This window comes from Symphalangus syndactylus, chromosome 9 (assembly GCF_028878055.3).
Source record: "Symphalangus syndactylus isolate Jambi chromosome 9, NHGRI_mSymSyn1-v2.1_pri, whole genome shotgun sequence".
NCBI lineage: Eukaryota > Metazoa > Chordata > Mammalia > Primates > Hylobatidae > Symphalangus > Symphalangus syndactylus.
The window spans coordinates 56575317-56589049 of NC_072431.2; the positions used below are offsets into that span (position 1 = coordinate 56575317).

At 47.9% G+C, this 13733-nt stretch overlaps 1 protein-coding gene across 3 annotated transcripts in view; it reads left to right on the plus strand.

Annotated features, from left to right (window-relative positions):
- LMTK2 (lemur tyrosine kinase 2) overlaps positions 1-13140 on the plus strand; it is a 100633-nt gene extending 87493 nt beyond the window's left edge. For 2 of the 3 annotated variants that reach the window (XM_055292290.2, XM_055292291.2), the window contains exons 12-14: positions 8767-8899; positions 9136-9378; positions 10667-13140. In XM_055292290.2, coding sequence (XP_055148265.1) covers positions 8767-8899; positions 9136-9378; positions 10667-10695 — 405 coding nt within the window. In that variant the 3' untranslated portion in view covers positions 10696-13140. Of the gene's footprint in view, positions 1-8766; positions 8900-9135; positions 9870-10666 lie in introns of those variants that run through there. The other variant, XM_063646116.1, reaches the window with a different exon arrangement.
- The last annotated feature ends 593 nt before the right edge of the window (positions 13141-13733 follow it).

Genomic DNA, 13733 nt, shown 5'->3' on the forward strand with positions numbered 1-13733 from the left:
TGAATGCTCTTCCTGGGTCTTCTAATGGAGTCTTCCTGAATTAGTCACCCTTTACACACCAAATTTTTACTGTTTTACTTTTTATTTTTCTTTTGAGACAGCCTTGCTCTGTGGCCCAGGCTGGAATGCAGTGGTACAGTTGCAGCTCACTGCAGCCTTGAACTCCTGGGCTCAAGCGATCCTCCCACGTCAGCTTCCATAATAGCTGGGCCCACAGGTTCGTGCCACCATGGCTGGCTAAGGTTTTGTTTTTTTTTGTTTTTTGTTTTTTTGTTTTTAATTTTTGTAGACACACAGTCTTGCTATGTTGCCCAGGCTGCTCTCAAACTCCTGGGCTCAAGCCATCCTCCCACCTCAGCCTCTCAAAGTTTTGGGATTACAGGCATGAGCCACTGCGCTCAGCCTCTAATTTTTAGAGCCTGACAATTGGCAGTAGGACCCACCACTTGGGTACAAGTCTGGAACCATGGCTGGCGTGCAGCCCTGGAGACAGCTCAGGAGAGGGGCCGACCAGAGGCCCTGCGGTGGGTGTCTGGAGGGTGGGACACATAGCAGGAGCGTCTGTGGTCCTTCTGCTCTGTCCCCTGACCTGTCCTCTTTCCCTGCTTTGGAGCAGGCAGCTCAGTGTGCACTGCTGAGTGGGCATGGATTTAGGCTCCTTTAAAAATGTAACAGCGTATAATTCAAGCGTGCTTTAAAAAAAAAAAAAAAAAGTTCTTTTCATACTAGTCTTTGTAGCCCTTGAATTTGCTGCTTGAATCAGCTGGATTGTTGGGAGAGCTCAGTGGTGGGACATGAGAATGGGATCCCCTCACCTTCTAGAAGGCGCAGGAGTCCTCGCCGTCTCCTTCACATTGCTTGCCCTCCCTTTCGCTCTGTTCCGGGAACCCAGACCTTGGTCTCAGCTCCTGCGTGGCACCATCCCTCATGGGTCCGTGGCTATGGCGGGTCCAAGCACTGTTCCACCTCCTCCCCCAGGAGCTGCGTCTGTTGAACGTCACTTTATGGCTTGTTGTTCCTCTGTGTTCTGTTCACTTTGGTTTTTATGATGTTTCTTTAAAAATCGTTAAATCACCCGCATTTGAGCTATAGCATATACGGCGGGGAAGTGGATGTTTAAAAAATGAAAAGTAAGGCCAGGCGCGGTGGCTCATGCCTGTAATCCCAGCACTTTGGGAGGCCAAGGTGGGCGGATCACCTGATGTCGGGAATTCAAGACCAGCCTGGGCAACATGGCGAAACCCCATCTCTACTAAAAATATAAAAATTAGCCAGTCACGGTAGGCAAGACTGCAGGCCCAGCTACTTGGGAGGCTGAGGCATGAGAATTGCTTGAACCTGGGAGGCAGAGGTTGCAGTGAGCCACGATTGCACCACTGCACTCCAGCTTGGGTGACAGTGAGACCTGTCTCAGAAAAAAAAAAAAAAGTAGCCTCCTGAGCTCAGCCTGACCTCTTGAAGCTGATTCTGTAAGAGGGTCCAGGAGGCTGTCTTTCTCTTTTCATTCCCCAGGTGGTTCCTAGGCAGATCTCGAACTCAGGAGCCTCTGAGCTCAGGCAGCCTGGGAAAACAAGCTGACATTTTCTAGTAAGAGTGGAAGGGAGAAGGGATCACCTGGCCCCTTGGGTTTGTGTTTTGTTTTCAATGCATCCACATAGCCCTTTCTCCACCGTCTCTGTGAACTTGGGTTATTGCTGCATTTCTCCATGGTTATAGGTGGGACGGAACTGTCAACTGTGCTCGGTGAGCACTGCGGGTAGGAGCTAGGGAGCACACTGTCCCCACTTCCTGAAAGCCTGGGGCTAGCTGGAGTAGTGAGAGGGACGCAGTCCCAGTGGAAGCAGCGTGCGGAGAAAACTCCCTGGGGCCACAGAGCATGGGCCCCTTGCACAAGTCTTTGTGGAGGATGTTATGTTTTTCTGGCTTTAGAAGACAGAATTGCAAAAGATGAAGATCTGTGACAAGGGCACACTAGTTATGGGATGGAAGGTACAGAGATAAAATACCAGACATGCTTAATGGACTCGAGGCTTTGACAAGGAAGTTAGTGTCAAGGAGAAAGTCGGAAGGTGGGTCAGGGCCAGAAGAAAATGAGGAAGATCTTTCTGATGATCTGAAATTCGTTTGCTTATGCGTCTCATGCAGCGTGCCTTGAAGTGACAGCCACCAAGCGTTCACACCAAGGACTGAGGGTTTCCTCCCACTCCTGCTGCTTTTTTAATGAGCTGGTTTTGAAGTTGTATAGTTTTTAAGCAGTTGAAATATCTTGGCTCCAAACTTTTAACTGAGTGTTCATGGGATTGGGCAGCATTGTTTCTTGGTTATATCACTATTTGTCAGTTCAGCAAATACGTAACCAGCACTTACCGTGTAAAGTAGTAAAGGCTGGTGAACAGTCTGTGGGTGCCGGCACCTTATTATACATTGAGTCTTGTTTTGCTTCCCCATGTCGGGGTGGTTGTCACCATCTTCATGGAGAGGACCCCGAGGCTCAGAGTAGGTAAACTTTGCACAGGATCTGGCCCCAGTGAGTAGCAGTGCTAGGGCTTGACCCAAGTCTCCTGGACCGAGCACGGAACTTTTCACCACTGAACCCTGCCACCTCTTGCATGCGCCTTTACAGTCTGCAGCCTGGCATCGCATTCGACTTTAAGCACTTGCGATGTCCTTCCTCAGTGCACAGTGTTCTTGAGACAAAAGTAGCGGGTAATGATGCTTATTTGCAATTAGTACGACAGGGTTCCCTCCAGCCTGGTCCGTCATACTGTAAACAAGCACTGAAGGCTGGGCACAGTAGCTCACTCCCGTAATCCTAACGTTTTGGAAAGCTGAGGCAGGAGGATCGCTTAAGGCCAGGAGGTGAGACTGGTCTAGGCAACATAATAACCGATTTTTTAGAAATTGGCCAGGTGTGATGGCCCGCACCTATAGTCTCACCTACTCAGGAGGCTGAGGCAGGAGGATCACTTAAACCCAGGAGTTTGAGAGTGCAGTAAGCTATGATTGCATCACTGCACTGCAGCCGGGGCGGCAGGATGAGACCCTGTCTGAGAGGCTCCCGCTCTCCAGCCTTGAGGAATAAACATTCGTGGGCTCCACCTAGGGTGTTTTTGGTTGGTTTGGGTTTTGTTTGTTTGCTGGCACTGTCTTTGGTTTTGTTATCAGAGTCTCATAAAATGAGTTGGGAAGTATTTCATTCTCTGACAGTGTTTGGAAGAGATTATGTAGATTTGTTGATCTTTCCAAAAAATTGCTTTTGTTTTCATGGATTTTTTTTTTCTTTTCTATTTCATTGATTTCTGCTTTGTCTTTATTATTTCCTTCCTTCTCCTTGCTTTGAATTTATTTTGCTTTTTCTAGAAAAGCTTAGAATTCGAGACCTTACTTCTTTTCTCTCTCTCTCTTTTTTTTGAGATGAAGTCTTACTCTGTCGCCAGGTTGGAGGGCAGTGGCATGATCTCGGCCCACTGCAACCTCCGCCTCCCAGGTTCAAGCAATTCTCCTGCCTCCACCTCCCGAATAGCTGGGATTACAGGCGTGTGCCACCGCACTTGGCTAATTTTTGTATTTTTAGTAGAGACGAGGTTTCACCATGTTGGCCAGGATGGTCTCAAGCTCTTGACCTCACGATCCGCCCACCTCAGCCTCCCAGAGTGCTGGGATTACAGGCCTGAGCTACCGCGCCTGGCCTCTTTTCTCTTTTTTTGAGACTGGGTCTCGCTCTGTCACCCAGGCTGTAGTAGTGCAGTAGTGTGATCTCTGCTCACTGCAGCCTCCACCTCCCAGGCTCAAGGGATTCTCCTGCCTCAGCCTCCTGACGTAGCTGTGACCACAGGCGCCCATCACTGTGCCTGGCTAATTTTTTTATTTTTTGTTTCGTCACGTTGCCCAGGCTGCTCTCGAATTCCTGAGCTCAGGTGAATCTGCCTGCCTTGGCTTCCCAAAGTGCTGGGATTATAGACGTGAGCCACTGCACCTGGCCTCTTCTTTTCTAATAATTTAATGCTATAAATTTCCCTTTATGTACTACTTTAGCTGCACCCAGCAAATTTTAATGTGTGAGTTTTCGTTTTCATTCAGATCAGAAAGTTTTTTGTAAGACTTCCTCTTGGGAGCATAGATTAATAAGTATAGTTTAATATATTACTTGTTACAATTAATTACTAATAATTGGTTAATATATTGTTTAATAAGTATATTGTTTAATTTCCAAGAGTTGGAGATTTTATTCTATGTTTTTATTATTAAGTTTTAGTCTAATTCCATTATGGGCAGAGAACATATTTAATATGGTTTCAATGCTTTTAAATTTGTTAAGGTTTATCTTAGAGCCAGGATATGGTCTTTCTTGGTGAATTATTCCATGTTTACCCGAAAGACTGTGTATTTTGGTTTTGGTGGGTGGATCGTTCTATAAATGTCAGATTTAATTTGTTGATGGTATTAGTTCTTCTCTATCATTGCCGAGTTTTCTGCATACTTGTTCTATTACTGAGAGAGAGGCTGTTGAAGTCTCCAGCTGTGGTTTTTAGATTTGTCTATTTCTCTTTTCATTTCTGTTCATTTTTGCTTCCTGTATTTTGCAGCTCTGTTGGTGCATATACATTTAGGATGATGATGTCTTCTTGCTGAATTGACCTTTTTATCCTTTCGTAATGTCCTTCCGTATTCCTTTGTCTTATATTCATAGAGCTGCTCCAGCTTTCTTTCTTTTTTCGGAGACAGAGTCTCACTTTGTCACCCAGGCTGGAGTGCAGTGGTATGATTTTGGCTCACTGCAGCCTTGACCTCCTGGGCTCAAGCAGTCCTCCTGCCTCAGCCCCGCAAGTAACTGGGACTACTGGCGCACACCACCACACAGCTAATTTTTGTATTTTTTGTAGAGATGGGGTTTCACCATGTTGGCCAGGCTGGTCTCGAACTCCTGAGCTCAAGAGATCCGTCCACCTCCGTCTTCGAAAGTGTTGGGATTACAGGCATGAGCCGCTGCTCCTGGCCACGTTGTTTTGGTTAATGTTTGCGTGGTGTATCTTTTGCATCTTTTTACTTTTAATCTACCTGTATCATTATATTTGACATGAGTTTCTTGCAGATCTTATAGTTAGGTGGGGTTTTTAAAACTCTGTTCTGAAAAATCTGCCTTTTAATGGTATGTTTAGATCATTTACCTTTAATAAAATTATTGATATTTTGGATTTACGTATGCCATTTTATTCTATTTTTATTTCTATTCTTCCTCTTTTTAATAAATTGAACATTTTTAGTATTACATTTTAATTTTTCTTTTTTTTTTTTTTTACACTGTTCTTTTTGTGTAGTTTTTGTAGTGGTTATTCTGGGGGTTACAATGTATGTATTAAACTTCTCACAATCTACTTAGAATCTGTATTTGCATATTTCAGATGGAATGTGGAAACCCTACTGTCACTTAGGCCTTTTGCCCTCCGTCCCCATCTTGACATGCTCTTCTATGTTACATACATGTACACTGATAACCCCTCAGACAGTGCAACACATTTGACTTTCTGTCATCAAACACATTCTAAGAAACTCAAGAGGAAATGAATAGTATTATACAGTTGGCCCTGGAGCAACATGGGTTTGAACTGTGTGAGTGCACTTACACATGGCTTCTTTTCAACCCAAAACGGATCGAAAGCACAGTATTCTCGGGATGTAGAACCTGTGTATAGATACGGAGGGCTGACTTTCTGTATATGTGGGTTCCGCAAGGCTAACCACAGGACTTAGTATGCACAGGTGTGGTTATGCACGGGCGGTCTTGTCACTGATCTCTGTTCAGATCGTTTCTGGAGTTGTCCCTTGGTTTCCAAGAAGTGGTGGTTCCATAATTTGGATACCATAATTAGAGGATGCCCAAGTGCGTTATATGAAATGGCATCATATTTGCATATAACCTACACACATCCTCCTGCAGACTTTCGGTCATCTCTAGATTACTTATAATGCCTCATATACTGTAAATGCTATGAAAATAGTTGTTATACTGTATTATTTATTTTGTTGTTGTTGTTATACTGTTATTTCTTATTTGTGGCTGTTTCTAAATGTTTTCTGTCCTGGTTGGTTGACTCTGAGGATGTGGAAGTCTCTGATCTGGAGGGCCTCCTGTCCTTCTGTTGTTCTTTTTCATTATTGATGTTCCAGGTTTCCTTCTGGGACCCTTTCCCTTCTAATTAAAGAAATTGAACTAGCTTTTCTTTTCTATTTTTTTTTAAAACCCATTTTTTGCAGGATTCCTTTTATTTTTAAATAAATTCTTAGTTTTTTTTTCCATCTAAGACTGTCTTTATTTCACACTCATTCCTGAAGCCTATTTTCTCTGAGCGTAGAATTGTGTGTTGATAATTGTTTTCTTTCAGCATTTTAAAAATGTATCCCTTCCTTCCACCTTCCACGGTCTCTCATGAGAAATTTGCAGTCACTCAGATCACTCTTCTCCTAGGAAGTACAAGTGGAGCGTCCCTTATCTGAAATGCCTGGGACCAGAAGCATTTTAGATTTCTGATTTTTTTCAGATTTTGGAATATTTGCATTATACTCACCAGTTCAGCATCCCAAATCTGTAAATTCGCAATCCCAAGTGCTCCAGTGAACACTTTGGGCGTCATGTCAGCGCTCAAAAGTTTTGGATTTTGGAGCATTTTGGATTTTTGGTTTTCAGATTTGGGATGCTCGAGCTGTAATACATCTTTTATCCCTGGCTGCTTTCACATCTTTGTCTTTAGCTTTCAGCAGTTTGATTATGGTGCATCTGAGGGTGGATTTCTTTGTGTGTGTGTGTGTGTGTTTTGTTTTGTTTTGTTTGAGACAGAGTCTTGCTCTGTCACCCAGCTGGAGTGCAATGGCATGATCATAGGTCACTGCACCCTTGAACTCCTGGGCTCCAGTGATCCTCCCCCCTCAGCCTCCTGAGTAGCTGGGGCTACAGGCGTGCACCACCACGCCTAGCTAATTTTTAAATTGTTTGTAGAGACAGCGTCTCACTGTGTTGCCCAGGCTGGTTTTGAACTCCAGGCCTCAAGGGATCCTCCTGCTTCAGCCACCCAAAGTGCTGGGATCACAGATGTGAGCCACCCCACCTGGCCCAATTTCTTTGTATTTATCCCGTTTTTGTTTTGCTAAACTTCTTAAATCTGTAGTTTTGTATCTTTCACCAAATTTGAGCCAAGTTTCCAGGCATTATTTTCTTCTAGTACTTTTTCTGCCCTACGCCCTGTCTCCTCTCCTCCTGGGACTCTAGGGTTAGACCCTATGTATTCTCTCACAGGTTCTGAGGCTCTGGTCCTTTCTTCCTCCAGGTTTTTTTTTTCTTGTCTTGTTTGGATTGGGTGATTTCTGTTGCTCTGTCTTCAAGGTCCCTGATGATGTCCTTCGTCATCTCCATTCTGCTGTTGAGCCCATCCATTGAGTTGCTAGATTTTGGTTATTGTACTTTTCTGAGTTTTGGTTTTTGTCATTCTTCTTAACATCTGTTCCTTTGCTAAGATTTTCCCTATTTCTATTCATGGTAAGAGTGTTTCCCCTTAGTTGTAGGAGCATTTTTATAATAGTCCTTTTTCAGATAATTCCAACATCAGTGGCACCATGACACTGGCACCTGTTGATTGTCTGTTCCCAGGTAAATTGAGGTGTTCCTGGTTTTTTGAATGAGAAGTAATTTTAGCTTTTAGATCCTCCTATCATGTTAGGCAGTCTGTGCTGTGTTTAAATGCTGTGAATCATGTTGATATTTTTATCTCAGCAGGCCTTAACCCGGTGGGTGCAGGCCACAAGTTCCAAGCAGCCTTCTGTGGGCTGTGGTTTCAGTGTCAGTTCCCAGTTCCCCTTTCAAAGCCTTCGCTGTGCTGTTTGAACCTGCCCGTGTGTGCCCCGCACCCCACCTGTCTCCCTTGAGGTTCATTTTCAAAGCTTTGGTGTGTTCAGAGTCAGATCTACCACACACAGCCCAGGAGCCCCCCAACAGCCTCGTCAGGTCTCCTTTTTGAGCTCCTTCCTCTTCTGTGATATCCCTGATACTTGCAGCTTTTTGGGCCTCTCCTTTCTGGTCCCCTAGCTAGAAAGTTGAGGCTTTAGTTACATGATGCGCCATACTTCCTGCAATCACACGCACGTCTGGAGCCAAGCAGTGGGAGGACAGAAGGGAAAAAAACTCAGTGAGGGTCCCCTCCCGCTTGGGATCACAGTCCTCCAGTGGAGAGGAGGCCTCATGGCCCTCAGGATTATAGGCAGCTGTTGCCCCGGGATTGCTTGGGACTGGAGAGCAAGAGAACAGAGAAAAGAAGAAAGCTGGAATTCCCCCCTTCTCTTTCTGAGCATCAGAAGACCCCCTTCCTGCTCCGAAGCCAGAACCAAGGGCTTATCCTGGAGCGCTCTGTCCGGGGTGGTGCCCACTTTGGATTCGGGGATGAGCTGAGTCCAGGCGGGGGGTTGTGGAGGAGAAGCCGACACACTTGTCGCTGGCGGGTGGCACCTTGAGCGCTGCCGCTCGTCCCTGCCTGCCTGCTGCTCTGCGCTTCTCTGCAATCTCAGAGAGCTGCTTCATGCATCTGTCGAGGTCAGAGCAGCAAGGGAGAGACGGGGGCCTTGTGTCTGTCCGTCCTCCCAGGCCCGGAGCCGCCCTTGTCTTGAGACGCTCACTTCTCAGTCGATCAGTCCGATGCGCCTGCCAGTGGGGAAGCAGTCACACAGGGGGGTTCCCGTGAGCAGGCCTTTGCTGACAGGAGTTTCTGTTTGGCTTTTCAGGAGACCCCAACCAAAGAGCTGGGGCCCTGTGGAGGAGAGGCGTGCGGCCCGGACCTGAGCGGCCCGGCCCCAGCCTCAGGCTCGCCCTACCTGAGCAGGTGCATCAACTCCGAAAGCTCCACCGATGAAGAAGGTATTTCACATCATTTACTGGTTTTAAAGGAAACTGAAAAATTGAGTAATGTAAAGGTTTTTTGAGGGTAACTTCCCATGTTGCTTTAATGACGCCCCCCTGACATGGGCATGTCGCTGCCATCAGCCAGCCGAGCCAGGCTGTGTCTTCCGACCCGCAGGGCGCGCCTGCCCAGAGGCTCCCTCTCTCCCTCATCGCGCAGTGATAAAGGGTGGGGTTTTATTTTTTATTTCTAGGTGGCGGCTTTGAGTGGGATGATGACTTCTCCCCAGATCCTTTTATGTCAAAGACAACAAGCAACCTGCTCAGCTCCAAGCCTTCTCTCCAAACATCCAAGTACTTTTCCCCGCCGCCACCGGCCCGGAGCACGGAGCAGAGCTGGCCGCACTCGGCGCCTTACTCGCGGTTCTCCATCTCTCCCGCCAACATCGCCAGCTTTTCCCTCACACACCTGACTGACTCGGACATCGAGCAGGGCGGTGAGAGGCGCCGCGTGCTGGGGGTTGGGAGTGTGGGGTCGGGGGTGGGGCGCTGCAGCTGGGAGATGGTGGTCTTGTAGGCCTGATAATCTCATGTCGTCCTCACATTTGCTGAGTAGATTACAAACTCGTTTTTATAAAACTCCGATCATCAGCTGGGTGCAGTGACTCCTGCCTGTAATCCCAGCTACTCAGGAGGCTGAGGTGGGAGGATCAGTGGAGCCTGGGAGTGTGAGACCAGCCTGGGCAACACAGTGAGACCCCATCTCTACAAAAAATAAAAACTAAAAAATTAGCTGGGTGTGGTGTTGTGCACCTGCACTTCCAGCTACTCAGGAGACTGAGGTGGGAGGAATGCTTGAGCCCAGGTGTTCAAGGCTACAGTGACCTATGATTGTGCCACTGCCCTCCAGCATGGGTGACAGAGCAAGACCCTGTCTCTAAAATAAATAAATAAAACTGCCAGCATCCTGAGTGTGCTCTCAGGGCCACGCCGCCTGCGTGTTTGTTGTGGTCACTCTCAGGCTCGTTACCGCTCACCCTGTGGGGCCAGGCTGAGGCCGAGGGGTTCTGGGTCCCAGGAACGCCCAGGCTGCGCGCCATCTCCTCTTTTTCTCCTGTGGCTGCATAGTCCCCCCTCCGCACTCTGTCTCCTCCTTTCCCAGAGAGAACCTGCTCTTCAGCAGGCTCGTAACAGCACTTGACCCCTGGCCTTGGGACCAGCCCACATGCCCTCTGGTGCTGCCCCTGGAATGTTGGTTTTGCTACTGAGTCTTGGTCCTGCTGTGGCTTCCGAGGGTGGGGAGGGGTGAATGGGCAGGGGCTGTTTGAAGTGGAGGTATCTGAACATAGGGAGCCTTCTTTCCCCGTCACTAGATTGAAAGATAAATGTTAATAGGCTCATTTTTTGATTGGAAGTTTACAGATCAAATAATAAATATGGAATACAAAGAGGCTTTATTTGCATCGGTGCTAGGCTTCATTTGTGCCGATTAGATAACACCTGCTACCTGCCAGTCTGTCGGGGCAGATGTGTGGATCCCAGCTGACTTCTTCTGCACCCTGACCCTTAGTGCCCAGCTGGCATTTGAGCCTAACAGATGTGTTTGTGGGAGAGTCAGGCAGGGGCTGCTTCCGAAGGAAAGGACAGGAAGGGCGGCTCAGGCGGTGCTGGGCTCAAAACACCTGCTTCCGTTCCTATGGTGCAGCGCACGTGCCATCCACGCCGTGCCCGTCTGATCATTTTAAAAACCCAGCTTTGTCGTCTCGCTTCCTGTCTCCTCAACAGGAAGCAGCGAAGACGGAGAAAAGGACTAGGTGGCTGCCAACGTGCACGCTCGGGTCCGAGGCTGCTCCCCTGGAGCGGCGCCCCTGCGCCCTCAGCCCGAGCAGCGACATCCACTCGCCATTTGCTGACATGAGATTGGGAGGAAGAATCCAGAGGTGAAGAGGGAGACGGCTCTGAGCTGCATTCAAGGCGGGGCCCTTGGGAGCCCAGGTGCGGAGCGAGGCCGTGTCCAGGAGCCGGCGTCCCTCAGTGCCCCATGCACCCGCGGCCGTGGCCTCCCAGGCAGTGCTCACGCGCTGGCCACCGGGGGAGGCAGGGGCACAGCCTCCATGTGCGCACGTGTGTGGAGCTGTGCGCACCGCGTGTGTGCTTTCCACAGGGGCGTCTCTGCGTCCACGCCTGCACATCCCGACACACGTGTGGGCACCACAGAGGACATGTGAGGGGAATGGTCACCAGTGAGCCATATTTATTATTTCTAGAGAAATCACGAATTGCTTTCTGTAATTGCACTGTGGATAAATGTTCTGAGAGTCTCCATTGTTGTACAGAATCTTAAATTATTCAAGGAAAAAGGCAGGTCAAGCCGATGCTATCCACTAGTTTGATTTTTTTTTCTGTTTTATAGTTTGTGCTGCATGGTACTTGTAAAGCTTAAATATTTTGAGTGTTCTCCTGTGTCTAGGATTGTTGGGACTGTACATATGGTACTCTTTCATAAATGATAAATGATTCTGAATGTTAGTGTTTTATGTTCATATAGGAAATATTTTCAGTGAGTCCAAAATACCACTGTTTTGTTGATGCAATTGAATGCATTTTTGTCTCTTCTTGATGAAGCGGCTTCCCCGCAGCAAATGAGGCTTCTCTCTGAGGAGCTGAGAGGTCTTGCAGCCTCTCCTTGTCATTCTCCCACCCCACGTCCCATTTTTTAAAGCCCTTTTGGTAAAAACCAACAGGTTGTGGCCACAGACCTCAAATGGACCTGGCCCATCCCTGGGGACATGCTGGTGTAGCAGGTCCAGAGAGCTGCATCCCGCACAGGGCACTGCACCGCTTCCCTCCGCACAGCTCTTCTGCCTGGTTTTCGGAGGCCAGGCTGCTGGGAAGCTTCCGTGTTCCCATCAGTCCTTCTTCCTTCAAGAAGCCGGGGAACTCAGGCAGACTCATCTCCGCAGAGCATGCCAGCCATGGGGGACGGTTTGACTTGATGATGTGTGCGCACTTCAGGTGGTGGGGACTTGAGCTTTAAAAAAACCTCCACAGCCGAATCTTCTCCTCCGAGCCACTCCACGTCACGTCCAGCTGGGCCTGGCCAGTCTGTGGTTATCCGTGTGGGATGAGATAACACCACATCCTGCAGCTGTGAAGGGGGATGGACAAGGGACGACGGCAGAGCGTCAGCAGCCGACACATAGTCCGGGTCGGGGCCTTGGGTGGTCCTGCGTGGCCCAGGACTCATCTCACGGACCCTCCGTTCTGCATTAAGCCCCAGGTTCTCTTCTGGCTTTGAAAGGGCCCAAGTGCTCCCAGTGTAGCTTCGTCACATCAGCACGAGCCCCTGTGGTCATGGGCGACCTCACACCTCCCTCCCTGAGTTCTGCTCTGACATAAGAAGTCCCCGGTGGCTGGTGCAGCGCGGCTGTGCTGTGCTGGGGAGGCAGCCGTTCCTTCGGGGGTCCTCGGGCCTGCAGTCCCCTCACACTCACCCTTCACCCCACATATTTTCCGGTGCTGATACGTTTTCAGACTCCAGCACAACCTGGGGCGCTCTCCAGACCCGTGCAGGGGCCGCCTGGGGTACACGGAAGGAAGTTGAGTCCTAGTGCAAAATGCAGGCGGGCATTGCCAGAGTGTGCGCAGCAAATGACCTTCATTGCCAGCTCCACCCCACTCCTCTCATTTTTTATACTAAGCAATAACTTTCCAAAGCAAGAAGTTCAGGATGGAGAGAGTCCCCTCCTGTCTAGGCATGGGGTGGACACGGTGCCCACCTGGGCTGTATGGGGAGCACCACTAGCTCTCAGGATGCGCGAATTTTTTTTTTTTTTTTTAAATAAACAGGGCATTAGAAGATGATTTTGCCAAAATTGTCATGACTCTGAATTCTTGCTGTGGGGACTTCCTGAGTTTTCTCAGTTTTTACATCTAAGATTAGTCTTGGCTGAGGAGAAATGAGACATGATTATACTACTTTTTCAATTGCAGGTTTAAGGAGTTCAGATTTAATGACCAAAGTCACGCAGATCATGGAATCTGTCGTCTTCTTATACAGTGTCAGCCTCGAGTACATTTATTGATCTTTTGGGGCTGTCAGTTTTCCACTAGGATTAAGATTTTGGCCGGGCACGGCGGCTCATGCCTGCAATCCCAGCACATTGGGAGGCCGAGGCGGACAGATCACTTTGAGCCCAGGAGTTCAAGACCAGCCTGGGCAACATGGCGAAACCCCGTCTCTACTAAAAACACACACACACACACACACACAAAAAGAAAAAAAAATACTAGCTGGGCACATAGTGGTGTGCACCTGTAGTCCCAGCTGCTTGGGAGGCTGAGGTGGGAGGATGGCTAGAGCCCAGGAGATGGACATTGCAGTGAGCCGAGACTATGCCACTGTACTCTAGCCTGGGTAACAGAGTCAGACCCTGTCTCAAAAAAAAAATTTTTTTTCATAACAAAATTCCCATTTTTATTTATTTTGAGTCACTCATAATTAATTGCCAAAAAAGCATTTTATACATTGAGTTGGGGGGTAGTGGATCTTAGTGTGGTGTTGCATGGAGGGGCGAAATTTTATATTTATAATCAATACGTGTGTTAACATGTTTTTTTGAAATCCAAGCAATACACAGGAAATTTAAGTAGAATAAAAATTGCAGCCCATTTTTGAAATGTCAGCATGTGCTGTGTTCAGTTCAGGTTTTTGTTGTTTGTTTTGTTATTTTTTAACTAATAAGTTGGTTATCAGTGGTGGGTTTTCAAAATGTACTTGTTCTAATAAGTTGTACAATGAAATAAATCAGTGGCATGCTCTAGATAATGTGGGGGAAGGTTAGAATATTTT